The sequence below is a fragment of the Garra rufa genome, chromosome 3 (genome assembly GCF_049309525.1).
Source record: "Garra rufa chromosome 3, GarRuf1.0, whole genome shotgun sequence".
In the NCBI taxonomy this organism is placed as follows: domain Eukaryota; kingdom Metazoa; phylum Chordata; class Actinopteri; order Cypriniformes; family Cyprinidae; genus Garra; species Garra rufa.
Genome location: NC_133363.1, coordinates 13,620,502 through 13,643,075, shown reverse-complemented (window position 1 = coordinate 13,643,075; position 22,574 = coordinate 13,620,502). Strand labels below are relative to the sequence as shown.

Below are 22,574 nucleotides of genomic sequence, written 5' to 3'. Positions count from 1 at the left end.
ACCATACAAAGTTGTGTATCTTGTATTAGAGCAGTTAGAATTAGGTGCTTTAAGTACAGTTCTCTCATACTGACCACTGGATGTTCAACATGGCATCTCATGGCAAAGAACTCTCTGAGGATTTGAGAATTGGAATTGTTGCTCTCCACAAAGATGGCCAAGGCTATTAGAGGTTCATGAACGCCCTGAAACCGAGTTACACTACAGTGGTCAGGGTCATACAGAAGTTTTCCAAGATGGGTTCCATACGGAACAGGCCTTGCAAGGGTCGACCAATGAAGTTGAGCACTTGTTCTGTGTGTCAGGTGCAGAACCTGGCTTCAAAAAAACAGATGCATGAGTGCTGCCAGCACTTTAAAGTTTGCAGAAGTAGAAGGTCAGCTTGTCAGTGCTCAGACCATACACTGCACACTGCAACAAGTCAGTTTGCATAGGCGTAGTCCCAGCAGGAAGTCTCATCTGAAGCTGGCTCACAAGAAAGCCTGCAAACAGTTTGCTGAAGACAACCTATCCAAGAGCATGAATTACTGGAACCATGTCCTGTGGTCTGATGAGACTATAAGATAAACTTGTTTGGCTCAGATGGTGTCCAGCATGTGTGGCGATGCCCTGGTGAGGAGTACCAAGAAAATTGTGTCTTGCCTACAGTCAAGCATGGTGGTGGTAGCATCATGGTCTGGGGCTGCATGAGTGCTGCTGGTACTGGGGAGCTGCAGTTCATTAAGGGAAACTTGGATTCCATTATGTACTCTACATTCTGAAGTAGAACATGATACCTTCCCTCCAGAAACTAGGTTGAACGGCAGTTTTCCAACATGATAACAATCCCAAACACACCACCAAGATGACAACTGCCTTGCTGAGGAACCCTGTTAAGGTGGAGAAGCACCATGTGTCTAATGTCCAGCAGCTCCATGAGGAGTGGAAGAGGATCCCAGCAACAACCTGTGCAGCTCTGCTCAATTCCATGCCATGATTAAGGCAGTGCCAGATAACAATGGTGCTAACAAAATATATTGACACTTTGGACAAGTTCACTTAGGGTGTACTCGCTTTTGTCGCCAGCTTTTTTGACAATAATGGCTGTATGTTGAGTAATATTCAGGGGACAATACATCTATACTGCTATACAATCACTGACTACTATAAAATATATCCAAGTTTAATTTCTATAGTATTGTCCCTTGAGAAGATATACTGAAATGGTTGCTAAAATGTGAGGGGTGTACTCACTTTTGTGACATACTGTTTGTATTACTGCATGTTTCAGATGCATATAGGTCAATGTTTAACCTGTAGCCTGAGAGGTTTGTTGTTTCTTTGCTTCCGCTCTTTGCTCTCTCTGCCTCTGCTGACGGTCTTTCAGGGCATCTTTTGCACTGGTGACCCAAGCCTGGTATGCTAGCTGTGGAAAACAGTATAGGCACACAAACTTAACACACTTATCCCTATAAAAACTGTCTTACCAAACATAGACCAGAGCGCAGAGAACAAAGCGTGTCACCTGAAAAGCAGTCTGTTTACGAGGTTTCTTTTCCTCCTGAAAGGTTTCGTCTTCCTCTCCGCTGTCAGACTCAAACATGTAGTATTCCCCGGAATGCAACACTAAAACAAAAACATTCACTCATAAACTCAGCACTGGCAGCAATGTTGCATTCTGAATGCTTTGCTCTCTTTCCTGAAAATATGTTCAAACCCCTCTGATACACAGACCAGGGTCATTATAGTTAACACTTATTTTATTCTCATTTTAATTTTCTTAATTTTTTTTTTGTATAAAATAACTGCTTTCTATATGAATATATTTTAAAATGTAATTTAGTCCTGTGATTTCAAAGCTGATTTTTTTAGAATCATTACTCCAGGCTTCAGTGTCCCATGATCCTTCAGAAATCAGTATTCTGATTTGCTGCTCAAAAACATTGATTATCATTATTATGTTAAAAAAACAGCCAGTAGAATTTTTTTCAGGTTTCTCTAATGAATAGAAAGTTCAAAATAACAGCATTTATCTGAAATAGAAATATTTTGTAACATTATAAATGTCTTTATCATCAAATAAAAGTATCTGCTAAATAAAAGTATTAATTTCTATAATTTCTTTCCCAGAAGTTTTTGAATGGTATAGTGTAAAATGTTACAAAATCTTTGGGCTGATCTTTGGGTCTTTCAATTCATCAAAGAATCCCGAAGAAAATGTACTTTACTGTTTTAAATATTGATAATAATAATAATAAAAAAAAAAATAATGTTTCTTGAACATCAAATCAGCATATTAATGATTTCTGAAAGATTATGTGACACTGAAGGCTGGAGTAATAATGCTAAAAATATAGCTTTGATCACAGGAATAAATTACATTTTAAAATATATTCAAAAACAGAAAGCAGTTATAAATAAAATAAATAAATAAAAAAAATAGTAAAAATGTTTCAAAATATTACTGCTTTTCCTGTATTTTGGATAAAAATAAATGCAGTCTTGGTGAGCAGAAGAGACAATACATTAAAAATCTTACTGTTCAAAAACTTTTGACTGGTAGTGTAAATATATTTATAACTAATACAAAATGACAAGGTCACAACTAAATTACTAAAACTTTAAAATTAAAATTAAAAATGGAATAGATACTAAAACAGTGTACAGAACAGTGTATAGAAGTCTGCTATTTTCATATGATATGAAATGATGTGAAAACTCTGACAGGGCTAAGCTTGCTATTCTGTAGGATAGTATAGCAGCTGATTGTGAGTATACCAGTTGCATGGTCCATCCAAGGATACCGCCACTCTTTGGACTTCGATGACTTTCTTCTCTCCTTCTTCTGTTCCTTGGAGTCTGTAAGGAAAAACACACTTATGTAAGGGAAGTACAGCATCATTTTCTCACAATGTCCCTTGTTTATTTAAAAAAATTCTGATTTTATTCTTGCAATTCCGAAATTATATCCCACAATTCTAATAAGGAAAAACAACTCGCCATTCCCTCTTTTCCACTCGGCTCAGAATAGTATAGAGTTTAGAATTGAATAGGCAAGGCATGGCAAGTTTATTTATATAGCACATTTCATACACAATGGTAATTCAAGGTGCTGTACATAAAAGGAATTAAAAACATAATGTCATAAAAATCATAAAAATTAATAATAATAATCACAACAATAAAAACATTTAAGATGATTTTAAAAAATTGATTTAAAATTAATTAACACAGTAAAAATTATTATACATAGAGTAATGCAATCTGTTTGGACGTAGCGCAGTGCTTATTCAATAAATGCACAACTGAACAGATGAGTTTTGAGTCTGCATTTAAATGTGGCTAATGTATTAGCACATCTGATCTCTTCTGGAAGCTGATTCCAACTGCGGGCGGCATGATGGCTCAAAGCGGATTCCCCTTGTTTTGTGTGAACCCTTGATATTACTAACTGACTCGATCCTAGTGATCTGAGTTGTCTGTTGGGTTTATATTCAGTGAGCATATCTGCAATGTATGTAGGTCCTAGGCCATTGAGTGCTTTATAAACGAGTAAAAGTACTTTAAAATCTATCCTTAACATAACTGGAAGCCAGTGTAAGGATTTGAGGACTGGTGTGATATGCTCTGATTTTCTGGTTCTAGTCAGAATCCTGGCAGCAGCGTTCTGTATGAGCTGCAGCTGTCTAATGGTCTTCTTGGGAAGGCCAGTGAGGAGACCATTGCAATAGTCCACCCTGCTGGTGATAAATGCATGAACAAGTTTTTCCAAATCTTGACGGGAAACAAAACATCTAATTCTTGCAATGTTTTTGAGATGATAGTATGCTGATTTAGTTACTGCTTTTACATGGCTACTGAAACTGAGGTCTGACTCCAGAATCACACCAAGATTCTTGACTTGATTTTTTTGTTTTTTGACCCCTAGCGTCAAGGTACACATTTACCTTATGAACTTCATCTTTGTTTCCAAATGCAATGACTTCTGTTTTCTCCTTGTTTAAATGAAGAAAGTTTTGGCACATCCAACTGTTAATTTCATCAATGATGGCAGAGGGAGTCAATGGGGCTGTAGTCATTCGGCGATAAGGCTAGGTAAATCTGGGTATCATCTGCATAGCTGTGATATGCAATTTGGTTCTTTCTCATTATTTGACTTATGGCGCTTTTCCACTACACAGTACCAGCTCGGCTCGACTCGACTCGGCTCGACTCGGCTCTGTTTGGTTTTCCACTGTGTAAAAGTTGTACCTGTACCTCCACAATAGTACCTGGTTGTCATAGCGACGCTGCAAGAAACTGCCGTGATGTAATCTTCTACGCGACACACACCCGCTGTCTGCACCTCCTCGTTTGACCACGGCGTATTCTTCCGAGTTGCCATAATATGTAATGGATTGGATATGTCACGCAATCTCTGGCCAAACTTTTTAAAAATGGCGGGGTTATTCTGGATACTGTTGCTGGCGCGTGCAATGATGACGCAGTGAATAGTGACGATTCTCTCTGACCAATCAGCAGTCTGCTGTGTTTTCACGTCACATTTTAGTATCGCCTCAGCTCGCTTGGAACCTCGCCGGAGGTGGTACGAAAAAAAGTACCTGGAAGCCGGTACAGGTACAACTTTTACACAGTGGAAAACCAAACAGAGCCGAGTCGAGTCGAGCCGAGGCGAGCTGAGGCGAGCTGGTACTGTGTAGTGGAAAAGCGCCATTAGTGGGAGCATATACAGGCTGAACAACAGCGGCGCAAGAATTGAGCCTTGGGGGACTCCGCATGTCATGGACGTCCACTTAGACTTTTTTGTGAGAAAAAGTCAGAATTGTCAGATAAAATAAATAAATGTTATGTAAAATTGTTAATAGTAATAGGTTCAAATAATATTTCATGCTGTAACTGTAGGGCTAATAAAATACGTCCTCTATGAGCATATGTGAATATTATGTAGACCTATTGTTTAAATCAAATGTACGCTTTAAAAATAGAGTAATCATAGCAGTTTTTATACATAGTACGTCTGTTTAGATGTCTGCGTTTAGCTTCAAATGGCGTCTTTGACGAAAGTATTCTATACAAATTATTTGCATATCAATTTTGACATCAAAAAGCATAAAAATATTAGTTTTCTCTTATTCCATGGATTTTACCCGTTTACCTTCACTTGTTACCAGTGTTTTTCTGCATCCACTATGCACACACAGCTGTAAGTGACATAACTGTGACGTCTACTCCAAATTGGTCTATAGCTCTCAAATGTAATTAACATACACTCTTAAAAATAAAGGTGCTTCACGATGCCATAGAAGAACCTTTTTGTCTAAATGGTTTCATAAAGAACCTTTAGCATCTGAAGAACCTTTCTGTTTCACAAAAGGTTCCTTGTGGCAAATAAGGTTCTTCAGATTATAAAAAGGTGAGCAAGAAATGGTTCTTTAAAGAACATTTGACTGAATTGTTTCTTTGTGGAACCAAAAAATCGTTCTTCTATGGCATCGCTTGAAGAACCTTTTGAAGCATCTTGGTTCTCACATCTTGAAAGCGATGCACTACGTTTGAATATTTTCAAAGTGTAAATGAGATTTGAAAGCGATGGTGGATAAAAAAAAAGTTTTATAGATTTGTTTCAACATGAGGGTGAGTAATTAGTGACAGAATTTTTATACTTCGGTCAACCAGCAATGCTTCTATCTACCTATAAGAGTATAATACTAATGGACCCTACAATATTAAAATCCACAGATTTTTGCACACAATCAGAGCCACATCAATTGAAAAGTTATATCAAATTGATTTGTACCTGACGGCTGCTCCTCTGTATCTGTAGTTTTACGTCCTTCTTTATACTTCTGCTGTTTGTCCCGAATGCGATTCATCCTGAAGAAATATAAAGATTGAACAAGTGAGTAGACTAGACTTTTTTTTATTATGGTAAAAAAAGGACAAAGTCTTAACTCACGATTCCTTTAGCTGCTGAATTGACTTCTTCTCTGCCTGCTGATAGAAATGCATGTTCTTTATAATGCTGGCTCGGAACAGCTCGAAACCCCTAATGCACACACACACACACACACACACGAAAAATCAGGCAATAAAGTAAACTTCATATGTTAGAAATGTTAGAAAATTATTCACAAATTCACTGCTTTAGTTGTATTCCAAAGATTTGTGCAACACAATGCCAATTGAATTCGAATTCAGCCTGGCCTAGATGCATTTATGACGCCAAATGAAAATGTCACCCTCCAGGGAGATGTGCACAGTTAATAATAAACATTCAAGCTAAAAAAAAAATGCATAGTAACTAATAATAATAAACTATTTACTTGCAATCAAAATTTGTAATGGAATGTATGAAATAACTGCCCCTTCTGATGCGTCCAGCAGGGGGCGCACTTACCGAGAGGCCTGTCGTGCTGTTGCTTTAAGATCTGCAGTCACATGCAAGAAGTAAAAACTGATAAAGACTCTCCTCTGTAGCAGAAGGAAGAAGAAGCAGATACTGTCCCAGATGATGCCAGCCTCTTCCACAGGCAGAGAACAGTCTTTATCACACACTGAATTAGCTGAGGAAGAAACACACACGCATAAAAATGATTACATCTGACTATGATGTGGTGTATTTTTTTAATATTTTAAATGTTGTGCATGTAGTCTAGGAAAATATTTCAAATGCTGGAAAAAATAGATCTCATCTTATAGATGTTTAAAAAAATGATTCTGTTCATTTAAGAACCAAGTTCATGTTATCACTACAAACACTTATTATCATTGAATATCTGAATGTATTTTTATCATTTAAATAAGCTGACAGTTATTTTGCCTACCGTAGGCAAAAGTCTTAATCAGACTGATTTAAAAGTATGAAAATGTTTTTGAGGAGAAAAAAAAAGAAAAAAAAAAGAGAAGAAATGTATGCATGGAACAAAGTTAGAGAACTACTGCTTTAGGAAACCACCTAGCAATACCAGATGAAAAACTTACTCTTAATTTAAGTCTTAATGTCTTAGATAGTAAATTAAATTGAAGTCATGCAAATGCAAAAACATCCGTTTAACTTGATATTTCAGAGTTGGTATTCTCATAGCTTCGTACAATTAAGGTTAAACCACTGATGCTACATAGACTATTTTAATGTTGTCCTTACTACTTTTCTGCGCCTTGAACGTGTCAGTTGCGTTGCTGTCAGCAGGGTCAGAAAGACAACAAAAATATCTTAATTTGTGTTCCGAAGATGAACAAAGGTCTTACGAGTTTGGAACGACATGAGGGTGAGTAATTAATGACAGAATTTTCATTTTTGGGTGAACTATCCTTTTAACTGCCACCATCTTGTGGGTCCTTAGATATTTGTACCATGGACAAAAACAGTGAATTTTGTCATTTTTATGTAAAATAATATAACAATGAAAAAAAAAATTGAGAACCACTGCTCTAGGGCAACCCAGCAGTAGTGTAAAACTTACGGTCATAGTAGCCTTTGACTGTACACACCAGACTGAAGAGCTGAATTACCCAGCAAAAGTTCTTCTGCATCTCCAACACAAAAACACAGGCCAGGATCTAACACAAAAACAGCTGTTGTGAGAAAGCTGTTCTCTTTGTAGCTGCATGCACATTATATGGCTTAGGATCAGTGAGTCAGCGTAATTAAAGGATTACTCCACTTCCAAAATTACAATTTCCTGATAATTTACTCACCCCCATGCCATTCAAGATGTTCAATGTCTTTCTTTCTTCAGTCAAATGACTTTTTTTTAGGAAACAAATTACAGGATTTTTCCTGTGGACTTCAATGGTGTTCAACAGATTGAAGGTTAAAAATGCAGTTTCAGTGCAGCTTCAAAGAGTTCCAAGGCAATAAGGGTCTTATATAGCGAAACGATTGGTTATTTTCTAAAAAAAAATACGATTTCTAAAAAATTTTAACCTCAAATGCTTGACTTGTCTAGCTCTGCAATTTGCGTGCATACTCTGTGCACTCCAGTTAAATACAGTTAGGGTATGTCGAAAAACTCCCATCTCATTTTCTCCTTCAACTTCAAAATTAGTTGATGGAGAAAATGAGATGGGAGTTTTTTGGCATACCCTAACTGTCTTGAACTGGAATACACAGAATACGCATGTGCATCACAGAGCTACACAAGATGAGCATTTGTGGTTAAAACGTGTATAAATATTTCTTTTTAAAGAAAATTATCTAACGTTTCACTAGATAAGACCCTTATTACTTGGCTGAGATCGTTTAGAGCCATTTGAAGCTGCATTGAAGCTGCATTTTTAACCTTCAATTCGTTGAGCACCATTGAAGTCCATGTATGGAGAAAAATCTTGTGTGTGAGGAATGTCTTCCTCAAAAAACTTAATTTCTTTGCGACTGAAGACATCTTGTGAGTAACTTATCAGGAAATTTTTATTCTAGAAGTGGAGTAATCCTTTAACGACTCTATAAAGACTGCTTACTCACAGATAGAATGTTCTTGGAAATGATCACAGCCACATTGTACATGATCAGACAGTCCCACATGACCAGACGTGTACGTGATGGCTTGATCAGCAGCCGTGTGCCGAAGAGCAGGAAGAAGAAGCAGGCCATAAGATAACCCAACCCGAACACACTAATCCGAGTTGCTCCGGTCACAAACACCACCGACAGCACAAACCAAAACATGTAGCGGAACACCAGCACCTTTGCCATGTCCAGATAGGATCTTCAATACATAGAGAGAGAGACACAAACAAATTAATGAAGCAAATAGTTCCTAAAGTCAGGTTGTTGTAGAGTAATTGTTACATTTAATTATCTACAGAGCAGTTTATCATATTCCACTCATTATAGTTTATAGAAGCAAGAAAATATGAAAATGTAGATTAATTGTTTCTTCATCAAAACAGATTTGGAGAAAATTTGCATTACATCACTTGCTCACCAATGCAATCAATGGGTGCCGTCAGAATGAAAAATTCAAACAACTGATAAAATCATCCTAATTCAACTCCAGTCCATCAATTAGCATCTTTTAAAGTGAAAAGCTGTGTTTTTGTAATAAATCCATCAAGATGTTTTCAACTTCAAACCATTGCACCATTTACAAGCAAAAACTGTTTAAAAAAGCTCTAAACGAATACAGTATGTCACAGGATTTTGTTGTGAGAGGACAACAGGTGATAGACATTTTTTCACTGCAGAAAGCGCTATTACAGCTTTTAACCCAAAGCAACAGTTTTAAGCTAAAATGCCTTATTGATGATTTTCTTTCATGCAAACATATAGCTTTTCACTTTTTGTAACGATTGTAAATAATGGACTGGATTTATGTGGATTACTTGTGGATTATTGTGATGTTTTTATCAGCTGTTTGAATGTTTTTCCCGACGGCACCCATTCTTTGCAGAGGATTCAATAGTGAGCAAGTGTATTTCTCCAGTCTGTTCCTATGACAAAACACATCTGGGATGGCCTGAAGGTGAGTACATTTTCTGCATTTTTTTTTCATTTTTGGGTATACTATTTCTTTAAAGCAACTTTTGCACTAGATCCATAACAAGTAAAGCTGTTTTTATTTATCATTCTTTACTACACACAGTGTGTTACCTGCAGTTGATGAAGTTTGGGGCTGGGTTGAAAAGCATATCCTCCATGGGGTCAGGGTTGTCTTTGTTCTCTCCTCCCATGACCATCCACTCTTCCTTTTTCTCATTTTCAAACACAGTCCACTGCTGGGAGGCACACATCAGCAGAACGAAGTCCGCTGCAACAGATCGTTTTGTAAACATTTGCTGTATTTTGGAGGGGCCTCAGAATTCATAAGCCGCTAATGATAAATAGCAATAACTAGAAGAATAACAGTGCTGTAACAATTAAACTATTTGCATTACAAACTAGTGTGTTTATGATTTTGACAATAGATTGAAACAGTATGATAAAAATTACCATTTTGCAACATTAAAGGTCCCATATTGTCAAAATCGAAATTTCCTGGCTTTTTTCATGATAACTGAGGTCTAGGGGCTATGTAACTACCATATGAGTTTCAAAGCAGTCAATCCACAGTGAACTGCACACAGCTTGCTTAAAGTAGCTGTTCATTTTCACAAGCCGCTGTGACTTCCGTACAGATGTGACGTCCGATCTACTCGGTCACCGCCTTCAGTCACCACCCCGAGCACCAATCACATCCCACCCTCCTTTTGTCAAACCCAGACAATATCGTGTCCATAACATTGCTAAGCAACAACAACACGAAAACTAATCTAGAAAACCCTGTTCAGTCAATAGATGTCGAAACTACATCATTACACAGGCTTCAGAACAACGTGAATATAAGAGACCAGTGGCACGTCAACTTCAGCCTCTTTCACTCAGTGATTCCGGTAAATACACGGATAATGTGTCCCATGATTTGTTCCGGAGTTGTTTAATTTGGTTCATTCATAGTTGTTTTCCGGAATCTGTGCGTGCTTTACACACAACCCATAAAGACATGTGACGTTTGGATGTGAGATGTAATGCGACGCGTACGTTTCACTAAACTGAAACTAACCTGAACAAACTGTGCTTCAGTGCTGATAGTGAGGAGCTGGCTCTGCCTGATCGCTGCTTCATTCCACTTTGCACGTATTTTTTCGTCGTGAAGAGTCGCATGATAACGTGCATCATCACTACAACACTGCCTTTATGGTTCTGGCTTTTGTTCACACAGCGCTCATTCCCCTAATTTTCCAGAATCAGCGCGCATTGTGAAAGGGGCTTTACTAAAGCAACAGTTATGTAGCTTACTGCATTCGGTGTTTGAAAAAGAAAAAACATTAATGATCATTCTGAAATATCCTGTTGAGTATCAGCAAGCTAGGCTCTCTCTATGGCTCTGGGCTCGGCTAAAGCATACATGACCGTAGTTACCTGTGGTTGGCCTGGCTGTGCGTCACTCAGAAAACAACAGGCCAATCAGAAGAGAGGCTCATGAATATTAATTAGATGGGCCAAAATCGACCTGTTTTTGACAGAGCTCCTAAAAAATGAGCTGTAAAAATATATTGAGATGGATTTTGGCACTTATACCGCAAATATTCTTAAGGACATCAACAACTAAAATAAACCTCCAGAAATGTGTACAATATGGGACCTTTAAGAAGCATTTTTTAACAGCTAAAATAGTTGGAAACAGCTGACGTTGTTAGAAATGGCTGTGACTAATCTTATGTTAAAAATAATGTGGATTTGCCCTTAAAAGTACTTTTACACTTACAGTCACTGTTTTAGATCAACTAGGTTTAGGCAACTTTAGGTTTTAAATAATTCAAAATTAAGACTAACAGCCTTGATAGTTGACTGAAAAGTCATTGTTCTTAAAAAAACAACAATTTGTTGGCAGATGTCACTTGGTTTGATATTTTATAGTTGAATGTAATGAAAGTCATACATTTTTTAAAGAGGTTTAAGTGTCTATATACGTTTTGAGGTCACTATAGGTAGGATAACTGGTGAGTAATGATGTTGCTGTTCTGTTGGTTGTTCACTTGAAGGTGTCACTTACATATGAGGGTCCTAGAGTTGGGGATGGTGTAGAAGTCAGGTAAGTAGATCCATTTAACCAAAGCTGAATGGATAGTAACAGAGGTTCTCCATCTCCAAGGGTAATCTATAGCAATGTAAGACAGGTCAGGTTACCAGAGTCAGGTCACTTACCAAGAAAACGTGTACTAATACTAAGCACCATAGACACCCTTATGAAAACTGACCATGGTTTACTACAAATTAAAACCCAACACAGGTTACAACAGTTAAACCAGAGTAACCACAAAATAGCCAAGGTTTTGCTACACTAAGCGTGGTTTAAACATGGTATTTGCAGTAAAACTGTGGTTAAAACAAACAAACAAACAAACAAACAAACAAAAAACATGGTAATTGCACTTAGAGTAGTTGCAATAAAACCAAGGTTAATTTTCATAAGGTCACACAGAATGTTATTTTAGTAATTATTCTGTGGTAATTGTTGGTGACTGTACACTTACATCAGACAACTTTCTATGGAAGCTGCATCATGTTTTGCGGTTACACAACATGATTACAATGTAGGGTTAGCGTAAACTAGGCTAAGGTGGAGTTTAGCTGGCAGCTGAGCTGACTTACACTGGCTTTAGTTCAAATAAAGTAAAGTCAAATTTATCTGTCTAGTGCTTTTAGTGTTTATTTTTTGCGATGGTATAATAATCAAGCAGATTTGCTACGTGACCCTGGACCACTAAACCAGTCATAAGATTTTGAAATGAGATTTTTACATAATCTGAAAGATGAATAAATAAGCTTTGTATTGATGTGTCAATTGTCAATTTGTTAGGATAGGACAATATTTGGCTGAGATACAACTATTTGAAAAATTGATAATTTGACCCATACAATGTATATTTGGCTATTGCTACAAATTTACCCCTGCGACTTAGGACTGGTTTTGCGGTCCAGGGTCACATATAGTATGTCACATAGCATGAACATATTGTATGTATATGTGTAAGGTTGAATAAATGTATAGCAGTTGTATAATTTGTTAGTAATTATTACATTTTTAATTAAATTAAGTTAGAGGGGTTTTGGACACGTTATGCAGGAAAGGTTGAAAGCCCAGTAGCCCCAGCTCGGCTGTTAAAAACAGTTCATCTTTTAAAATGTGTCTCAAGAGTCTTGTGTTCTATTCCATTTCATTCCCAGATGTTGAACTTTTTCTTTAAACCAAGAACCCATGTGTGCATGTCCAAAACTAAACAGGCATGTGCAACCCATATATTGCTTTAACGTAAGACAAAAATGATTGCTGTTACAGTGATATGGTGATGTATTAATATTAGTGGTGGGCCGTTATCGGCGTTAACGTGCTGCGTTAACGTGAAACTCTTATCGCGCGATAAAAAAAATATCGCCGTTAATCTATTCTCAAATTTGGGTTGGGAGCTGGGTCTAAACTACGCAAGCTATGATGACTTTCACCTTGATAGTTTAACGCGGATGTATACCGAAGACTGTAGAATATGGTCGCGCGTTTATGTCTCCTCCGCCAAAACACAGACGGGATCGCGTCGTCCTCCATTCATAAAAACCGAATCTACTATAGCGAAATGCCACGTAAATTCGTCGTTTTTTGGATTCATAAATCAAATGTTGGTCAGTCACTTAATTCAAATCGCGATATGGACTAGTGTATGTGAAAACTGAAATGCAAAAAGACCGTTTTAATATGAATCCGATATGTTCCGTTTGCCTAGCTGTATGTATGCATTGCGGAGACGAGCTTTTACTACACGCATATTGAAACACACGTGACGCTCCCGGTAATTTTTGGCATTTTCATCTCACATGAACAGATAAACTCAATCTCCCAAACTGCTGTGAGTGTCACTTTTACCGTTTCATTTGAGAAAACTAGCATCATATCATACTGTATGACACAGAAACTTCACGGCAACCTGTCAAAATAAAAGTACGGTGTAACACGTAATGGGCTGGGTAGGTGTTGACGTTAAAAAAAACGCAATCTAATAGGTAGAAAAAATAATTTCATTGTTAGTTAGTTAGTAAACACAAGTACATCTAATTGAACATAATTTATTTTCATCAACAAATTATCATAGAACAGCTTTATGAGCTTTATGATCCATTCTCAAAGACTTTAAGTCATTATTTGGGTAGCACACATATTCTGAATGCCTTCAGCAGAATTCAAATTAGCCATTTTAATCTAGATTAATCTAGATTAATTCCAAGATTTAATCTAGATTAATCTAGATTAAAAAAATTAATCTATGCCCACCCCTAATTAATATTCAGCCAAACATCCCTATTGTTTTAAATAGAGTGGTAGACTCACCTATACACAGGGCAGGAGGGATGCCCACACACAGAACATACTGGTATATCATGAAGACAACCAGAAACAGGCAGTACTTTGACCAGATCTTGCCAATGGCTGCTCTGCGCCGTTGCACCATGATGGCCACCAACCAACAGCCGTGGACAATAACCACAAAGTTCATACGCTGGCCAATGACATTCACAGTCATGAGGAAGCAGATCTAGAGTTGGAAGTCATGCACAAGTTATCATTAGATTCAATGTTTGCGCTACATTTCTCATTAATGTAATGCACCAAGCTTCTTTAGGTTGATTTCAAATGATTTTGATTGAAATAGCATAGTGTTTATGATGTTTTTGGTTTGGGTGGATGTCATACTTCAAGGCCAAATTTGTAGAAGCTGAAGTTGAGCAGGTATTTGATGCAGGGGAGGAGACCCTTGTCCAGCGTGTCACGGGTGGCCTGGGGAAAGATGACTGGAATTAGGGGAGGTGAGCGCTGCAGCTGTCTGTAGTGATGAATCTGGTGCCGGTACACTGTTGCCTCAAACACCAGCAGCATCAGGACCAGCAGATGATCCTAATGGAACAGAACACAGAGACAGATTTAGTATGGAATACTACAAAGTACACAAAGTTCTGTTTACTTAAACTGTAGTGTACAAGAATGTTCATTTTGTCAGCTATTTTCAATTTTAGTCTTAGTCTCATGATAAATATTCTTGTTAGTTTATTAGCATATTTAGTCAACCTTATTCTATTTTATTGTAGTTAAGTTTTAGTCAGCATTTTAGTCTAGTTTTAGTCAAATAAAATGTAAAGTATTTTTGTCTAGTTTTAGTATTCTAATGATTGCTGTCATTTGAGAAATTTTGTTTTTTTTGCATTTCATCAAATGTACTAATTTATTATAGGCTATTTACTATATAAATTAATAATAAAGACTTATTATGCACTCTCTCTGTCTACATTATGAAAACTGCTAAAACAAACGAAAAATATTATAACAGTGAAATTCCTAATTGTAATTCCAATAATTCCAAATTGAAAAAGCTCATGTTTCTCTTAAAACAACAACGGTTGACTAAGTTTTATTTATTTTTAGCAACCACAATTGCAAACAATATAGTCGAGATCTCATGACAGAACATAAAACACAGCTTGTTTGTCAGTGTTTTCAGATCATCAACGTCGGCGCCTCCGAAATAAAGAGCGAGCTTGTGCACATGGTTGCCAGATTGCAAAAAATAAGCAAAGCACTGGGCAGAAAATGTATCCTTGTAACAGATAAGCTCTGATTTGGGGGTTTGAACACTTGATATCTGGCAACCGCGCACAAAAGCTCGCATAGTAGAGGTGTGTACAGCAGTCCGCAATAATATTTTGTCTCCTTTTTTGATGAAAATAGAGATTTTGGAAAAGTTTTTTTTTTGGCAAATACATTGTAGTCTTGTCTTTTGTCGTCAATGAAATTGCATGTCGATATAGTCATAGTTATCGTTTATTGACCTTATTGACGTCTCATTTAGTCGTCATAGTTTTCCATAACAAAATTAACACTAGTGTACAACATTGTTGTCATTTGACCTCATGACCTTGCACGTAAATTTAGCAAGTGATGTCCAGTTATTATCTTGAAAATCAAAAAAAAAAAAAAAAATTATGTTCTCAATTTTGTGAAGAAAAAGAATGTCTTTTAAAAAATTTAAATTTAAAAATTCAAAAATTAAGTTTTTGGATGCAATAATGAACATAGCAGTAGTCATTTACTCCTGACATCTGAGCCACCGAAGACGCAGAGGTTTAAAGTTACTTTCATTTTTTTAAATGATTTCCATCTACATATGTGTCTATATTCGTGCAAATCGTTCCTGATGCAGCTTCATAAGGTTTTTTTATGCATCTTTGAAAATGGCTTTTCTTAATAATGTGCTTGTTGGCAAGTTTCGCCGCTAAATGCGGCTAAATGTGGCTAAAGTAAACATCACGTCCCAGGCAGAGACACTACTGAGAATTTTAGCCAAAGTATATTATAGACTTTTCATTAAGACCCTAAAGAATCATATGAACTTGTGGAAAATGGGCATCCGATGACCCCTTTAATTAAACTATGCCCTAATCCTGGCTTAGGCTAAGACTTGTTTGTGAAACCAGGCAATATAGTCATGTTAAAAGCCATAAAAAAGCCATATGTGGAGATATTTCCAGGGCAAATATGGTAAGTATGAATGGTAAATCTGAATTTCACCTTGGTGTAACCGAGGACAGTAGCATCTTTCCTGACACCAAACCAGCTGGCTGGGTCCACAGGTGCTTTATACAGGGTGGAGTTCATAATTTCATCCGGTTCTAGGCTGGATTCATTGACCATTGGCTGCAATACAGAGAGAAAAGAAGTAAACAATGTGGCCTAAACCAGCAAGTTTCCAGCATGAAGTTATTTTTCTGTCATCACTAAAAGTAAAATGTACCAACATAATATCTTGTTACTACATCATGTTGAATCTGTTTAGGACACTTCACAATTACTGAATGGAAAGAAACAAACTGGCGAGAAACACAAGGAACATTTCAAGTCCGCTAGACATGTTTTAGGCTGCGAGGCAAAGTCCTGTCAGCAGAATCGACTAATTATTCTGAAGAGGAAAGTTTGGCCATTTATATGGCGATAAACACAAGCCTTTTAAACAGTCAACCTGAGGAATAGTCGTAGTGTTTGTAAATCACCTGAGGAAAACAATTCACTTTTTTCCCAAACATCTATAAAACGCAAGACTAAACACATCAGCTTCATCCACGCTTGAGGGTATTTGTTTAATTAGTGCTAAGTTTATGAGACCAGCAGGGTGCCGAAACGTAAGTATCACACAAATCCTGAGCGAGACAGTGTTGCTGTTATTAATCTTGGTACACATGTGGGAGGAAGTGAGTAGCTGGTGCTTTCTCATGTAAAAGTCATAATAATATGCTATTCTGAGTAGTCCTGTTTGGCAAAAAAAGTAGTCCCATATGGCGCATATATACATGTATATATCTATACACACACACACACACACACACACACACACACACACACACACACACACACACACAAACATACACATTTATACACATGCATACATATATACACACATCTGCTAATTTCTTTAAAAAAAAACCTAGAGCTTTCATCTTTATTATAGCATTTATAGCAAAAAATATGAAGTAACATACTTCAGGATTTGTTCAAATCATACAACGTAATAGTAACAGTGATACTTTTTTAACTAACAACGTGTAATGTTAAAAGTGTTTACAAGCATGCATGTTTAGGTGTCCTGGCTCACCCAAGTGCAGTTGTTGGAGTACTCGGCAGGGTTGACAACAGTAAGCTGGTACAGCATCTTGCAGACGATAATAACACAAACCCAGATGGTGGAGAGACAGGAGGCCATTGCTCTAAAACGGCCGTAAGGCATGGCAAAACTCCACAGCACCACCAGGACCAAGTTCATTGCAGATGGCTATGAATGAAGGGGGAAAACAAGAAAGTAAATGCAAGGGAAGTGAAGTGTGAAACACTGACATATTATCACCTCATAACAAGATAGGCAGAAGCAGATGGTTGTTTCTCTGGCGTGTAGACAAACTACATAAATAACTGCAGGTTATGAGACCGACATAATGAAATGGCCTAAATATGAACGTGTTCTGACCTCCAATAGTGCCACCCAGACGACAAAAAAAGCCACAATTTTGACGATGTGCAGCTCCAATACTCTCCAAATGAAACTCTGAACATGGGTCAGGGTGTCAGAAAACTTCCTAGACAGAACCATTAGTCTGTCCATCACCAGTCCCCACTTGCTGGGTATCGCTTCTGAAAACAGAGTAAGAATGCACACTAAAATTAGGATGTACGTTGGCAACCATATGGGTCAATATTCCTTTCACTGAGCTACACCAGCACAGAAGCAGCATTTATTACTCTCACCGTCAACCTCTGATGGATCATCACTCTGCTCTGTAATGAGTTCTTCCTCCTCAAATCTTACTTCCTCTGTGGATCGAACCAAATCTGGATTCTCTATACCCTTCTTCCTGTGGGGAAGTCAACAACAGCACTGTCAGTGATAATCCAATCCAATTCAATAGAAAAGTCATATATCTTAAATGTCTCAAATATTTCTCACAGAAAGCAATGTGATTACCCTGCTGAAAAAAACTGCTAAAACCAGCCTAGGCTGGTTGGCTGGTCTTAGCTGGTTTTAGCTGGTCTCCCAGCCTGACCAGGCTGGGAAAGTGGCCAAAACCCCTCTAAAACCAGCCTGCTGACCAGCAAAAACTAGCCAACCAGCCTAGGCTGGTTTTAGCTTTTTTTTTTTTTCAGCAGGGTAAACGGAGAAACAAAAAATACCCTGGGAATGCATCTGATTTAAAAACAAAAAATGCAAAAGCCACACATTTTTATATCAAAATAAATCTTTGAAAGTTCTACAGTTACTAATAGAGCTGGGTAACACTTAATTTTAAAGTGTACTTGTTACTCATCACATGTACACTTACTATAGTATTATTAGTCTATAGAGCAATTCAGTGTTTGCAAACAGTGATGTTTTTTTTTTTTTTTTTTTTTTTTTTGTGCGGAGCCTATCTGGTGGCAGAAAATTACAGTTTTCAAGTAGGAGTCTATTAAAGCCATGGAATAAAAGTATAAAAATCTAATTTTGAGTTTATATTTCAAAATTCTAACTTTATTCTTGCAATTCCGAGATTTTATCACTTATCTCCTTGGCTCAGAATGATGAGTTTATAACCCACACTTTTGGCTTTTTTCCCTCAGAAATGACAATCTCGCTATTGTTGAGCTAAATCGATATAATGCCAGAAATAGGAGATATAAACTTGCATTTGTGAGAAAACAAATCAGAATTGTGAGATAAAATAGGTAAATGTTATGTAAAATATAATAGGTTTAAATAGTATTTCATGCTGTAACTGTAGGGCTAATACAATATGTCCCATATGAACTGCATATGTGAATAATATGTAGACCTATTGTTTAAATCAAATTTATGGTTCAAAAGTAAAGTAATCATAGCAGGTTTCATCCATTAGTCTGTCCGTTTAAACGTCTGCGTTTAACTTCAAATGGCGTCTTTGACAACATTATTCTATAAAAATGATTTGCATTCTGATTCTGACATCCAAAGGCACAACAATAATAACAATTTTATTCCATGGATTTTATCCTTTTCCCTCCACTTGTTACCAGTGTTTGTCTGCCACCACAATGTGCACGCAGCTGCAAGTGACGTAACTGTGATGTCTACTCCAAATTGGTCTATTATGCATAATCCCTGTACATGCAACTAACCCTAAACCAAATGTTTTAAGGCTTAAACCTTAAAATGACTTCAAAATACCAAGATATTATTTTCAGAAATGTTTCTAGGGTCTTGTTCCACTATTTTATTTTTCCATGTGTAATAAAAAATACAAGGAAAAATAATGCATCACTAACAATAATGCAACACTTATAATAATGCGATTATTATTGTAATAATCCACTGAGATTTGTGTTTGCACAAGAAGCCTGACAAAAGCCAGTGTGAACTGTGGCAACGTCTCCGAGATGCTTCTAGAGATCTACCTGCAAAGCTACCTGAAAAACTATGTGCAAGTGCACATTTTAACAGTATTGTTGCTTTGCAGGTAGGTTTCTTAAAAGCATCTTGGAGACGTTGCCTCAGTTCTTCTGGGTTTAGTCTGTCTCAATTTGTTCGGTTTCTTCATGTCATTTCAGACAGACTGGATGATGATGATGATGATGATGAGATCAGATCTCTGTGTGGAGCACTGGCTCCTTGTGCAAAAAAAAATTTCACTGGATTATTACAATTAATGGCAAAATGAATGGCGATAGGGTGCTGTGAGTATTTAAGACATACTGCTGCTGCACAAATAGCATAAAATAACCCATAGCAGATCTATACAGGTGGAGCTGGGGAAGGTGGAGGGTTTAGAGGAACTATGAAAACGAGCTGCGAAATGCCCAAGTGAATGCTACCAGCCATTTAAATAGATGCAAGCTCATTGGTTGCGTATGCAACATGAACCAATCAGCTTGTGCCAAGTCGTATAACTCTGTGATAGCATCAGTTACGTTAGCAACCCATCAGCCTGTGCCATCTAGAGTTTCAATGGCAGAACTATATATGTGTGTGTGTGTGTGTGTGTGTGTGTGTGTGTGTGTGTGTGTGTGTGTGTGTGTGTGTGTGTGTGTGTGTGTGTGTTCCATGCCTGTGGATGGGAGTGACATTCTCCAGATCTGTGATCCTCATGAAGGGCCTATGGAAGTAGTGAAGTTGAAGAATACAGGCCAACAGGAAGAAACCTGGGATCAGAATACTGGTGAAGAGCTCAGATAGTTTAAAAGTCTCCAGTCCAATGTCAGCCAACCTAAAGATGAAGAACCACATGCAGTTATCACAAGAAATGTACCTAAAAATAAAAATTCCAACATCACTTACTACCTATATAAAATTCCAAACCCAAATTAACTTTCATAAAACACAAAAGAAGTTATATAGAATTTTTTACTGATTACAGAAGCTTTTCCCCCTTATTTGAAGCTTAAAGGTCGCACACACATTTATTTTTATTGTGTTTAAAGGGGGCATGAACAGAGAAACCAAAATAGTCTAAAAACAGCTTATATTGCGGACAATCTGCCAAAATTGCAGGTTTCAGAATGTGACACACTATGAGTTAATAGTGTAGCTAAACCACCACCAATGCCAGTTTTTCTACATCACTGCCTGTTTAGCCCTGCCCACTGATTCAAGCATGTAGTGTAAATAATGATAGAGGCAAACGCAGGTCTACACAGAAACCAAACAATTTAGATGGCTCAGAAAAAAAACAAGACGCTGTGCAGAGCCAAGCTGTGGAAAAACACAGTCCTTGCATTGCCTTCCTTCTGATCCCAACATTAGGAAAGAGTGCATGAACTTTTTTTTGAAGTTGCAGACTGCATCAGTAAGAACTTGGTCCTTTGTTCACATCATTCTACCCCAGATTTGTTTACAAACAAGGCACAGTTCGACACGGGATTTTCAGAAATACTGAAACTAAAAGATGATGCTGTGCCCAACTATATTGGATCCGACAGTAATGTCGTGCCACTGTTTTTGAGTAACTGTTTTTATTATGTGGTCACTATTGCTTTGTCTGTTACCGTTAGTACTGAGTATTTATGCGTCCATCTGTAAAGGATGTAGGCTGTCAAACATACACCACTGTTAGCCAATCATATCAGTGGGCATTTACTTCCGAGTCTACAATCCGTCATGCCTATTTAAACATTACATTTAGACAAGGAGGGTCAGGACAGAAAATAGCTATTTATATAGATATTACTTCTAAATTTTTTAAATGTAAAAATCCTGATGACATTCTAAGTGGACCTCAGAGAACAGTACAAAATAATAAAAAAGGCAGTTCATGACCCCTTTAAAAAAGCAGCAGGAATATTCAGATAAGCCCCTCTTGTGTTCCACAAAGACATAAGTGAACATGGGTTTGGAATGACATGAAGGTCCTTCCTTTCATACTTCATCTGAAACACTTGCAAACAGTAAATGGTAAACCAGGGGACATACTGCTCTTCCTTGAATCCAGTGAAGTTTCCCCAATAGCCTGGGAAGTCCTCAAACTGAAAGGTGTAGATAGCAATAAGCACCACCATGGTGTAGGCCACCACCATCCACCAGAAGACCTTTAGCAACCTCCTCCAGAGAGAATAGTACACCTAAGGACAGAGATATTTTTCACTCAGTTTTATGACTAAATTTAGTGGGGAACATTACATCTCATACTGTATGTGGGCTGGTAAAAGTGTACCTGATACAGGCACAGGCAGAGCAGAAATAGCAGCATGTAGACGATCTTGTAGGCTACAAGCTTTCCTGCAAAGCTGACCATGATGAACATGCCCCCACACACGTAGATCCAGTACTTAGCATACAGGCTCATCACCAGCCCACCCAACACCTTCAGAATCGACTCATTTCGACCTGTGCTCTCTGAAAGACAAAAAAAGAACTCTCTAATTTCATCTGTGGTGAAAAAAATGAAAAACAATAAGAGTTCAACCACTAGGAATTAAATACACTGCAGAAATATATGGGTTGTTCATTTCCTTAGGCTTTTAAAAAGTACTTTTAGTTCCTCATATGACTTTGAACATAACGGATCATGTGGCCTAATTTTATAGTAGTTATGGCACTTTTTGCCATAACAGTTCAGCTGTCTCAGTCTTTTGTTTCTTGTTTATTTTCCGTGGAAAACAGCAGCTTAATCTACAAAATTTCTCTCTGATATCTATAGAGATTTACAGTCATGTGAAAAAGTTAGGACACCCTATTGAATTCCATGGTTTTCTGTAAGACATAATAAAAATTATCTGGTCCTCGGCAGGTCTTAAAATTTGGAAAATAAATCCTCAGATAAACATCATCACATGACATATCACACAGTGTCATTATTTATTAAAAAAAAAAAAACAGCCAAAAGGGAAAAGGCCATGTGTGACAAGTTAGGACACCCTATGAGTCAATTGCCTGTAGATCCACTTTTAGCAGCAATAACTTGAAGCATTCATTTTCTGTGTGACTTTATCAGTCTCTCACATTGTTCTGGAGGAATTCTGGACCACTCTTCTTTTCAACGTTGCTCCAGTTTATTACGGTTTGTGGGCATTTGCTTA

The 22,574-nt window shown here is 37.4% G+C and overlaps 1 protein-coding gene across 1 annotated transcript in view; it reads right to left on the bottom strand.

The window, feature by feature from the left end:
- piezo1 (piezo type mechanosensitive ion channel component 1 (Er blood group)) overlaps positions 1–22,574 on the bottom strand; it is a 110,310-nt gene that overhangs the window by 21,105 nt on the left and 66,631 nt on the right. Inside the window, exons 14-32 of the mRNA XM_073836553.1 lie at positions 21,710–21,891; positions 21,469–21,617; positions 20,108–20,266; positions 17,799–17,905; positions 17,521–17,684; positions 17,152–17,328; positions 16,074–16,199; positions 14,205–14,405; positions 13,842–14,046; positions 11,514–11,618; positions 9,572–9,728; positions 8,444–8,687; positions 7,443–7,539; positions 6,377–6,542; positions 5,936–6,025; positions 5,777–5,853; positions 2,758–2,838; positions 1,505–1,605; positions 1,294–1,405 (exon numbers count right to left, since the gene is read on the bottom strand). Coding sequence (XP_073692654.1) covers positions 1,294–1,405; positions 1,505–1,605; positions 2,758–2,838; positions 5,777–5,853; positions 5,936–6,025; positions 6,377–6,542; positions 7,443–7,539; positions 8,444–8,687; positions 9,572–9,728; positions 11,514–11,618; positions 13,842–14,046; positions 14,205–14,405; positions 16,074–16,199; positions 17,152–17,328; positions 17,521–17,684; positions 17,799–17,905; positions 20,108–20,266; positions 21,469–21,617; positions 21,710–21,891 — 2,700 coding nt within the window. The remainder of the gene's footprint in view (positions 1–1,293; positions 1,406–1,504; positions 1,606–2,757; positions 2,839–5,776; positions 5,854–5,935; positions 6,026–6,376; positions 6,543–7,442; positions 7,540–8,443; positions 8,688–9,571; positions 9,729–11,513; positions 11,619–13,841; positions 14,047–14,204; positions 14,406–16,073; positions 16,200–17,151; positions 17,329–17,520; positions 17,685–17,798; positions 17,906–20,107; positions 20,267–21,468; positions 21,618–21,709; positions 21,892–22,574) is intronic.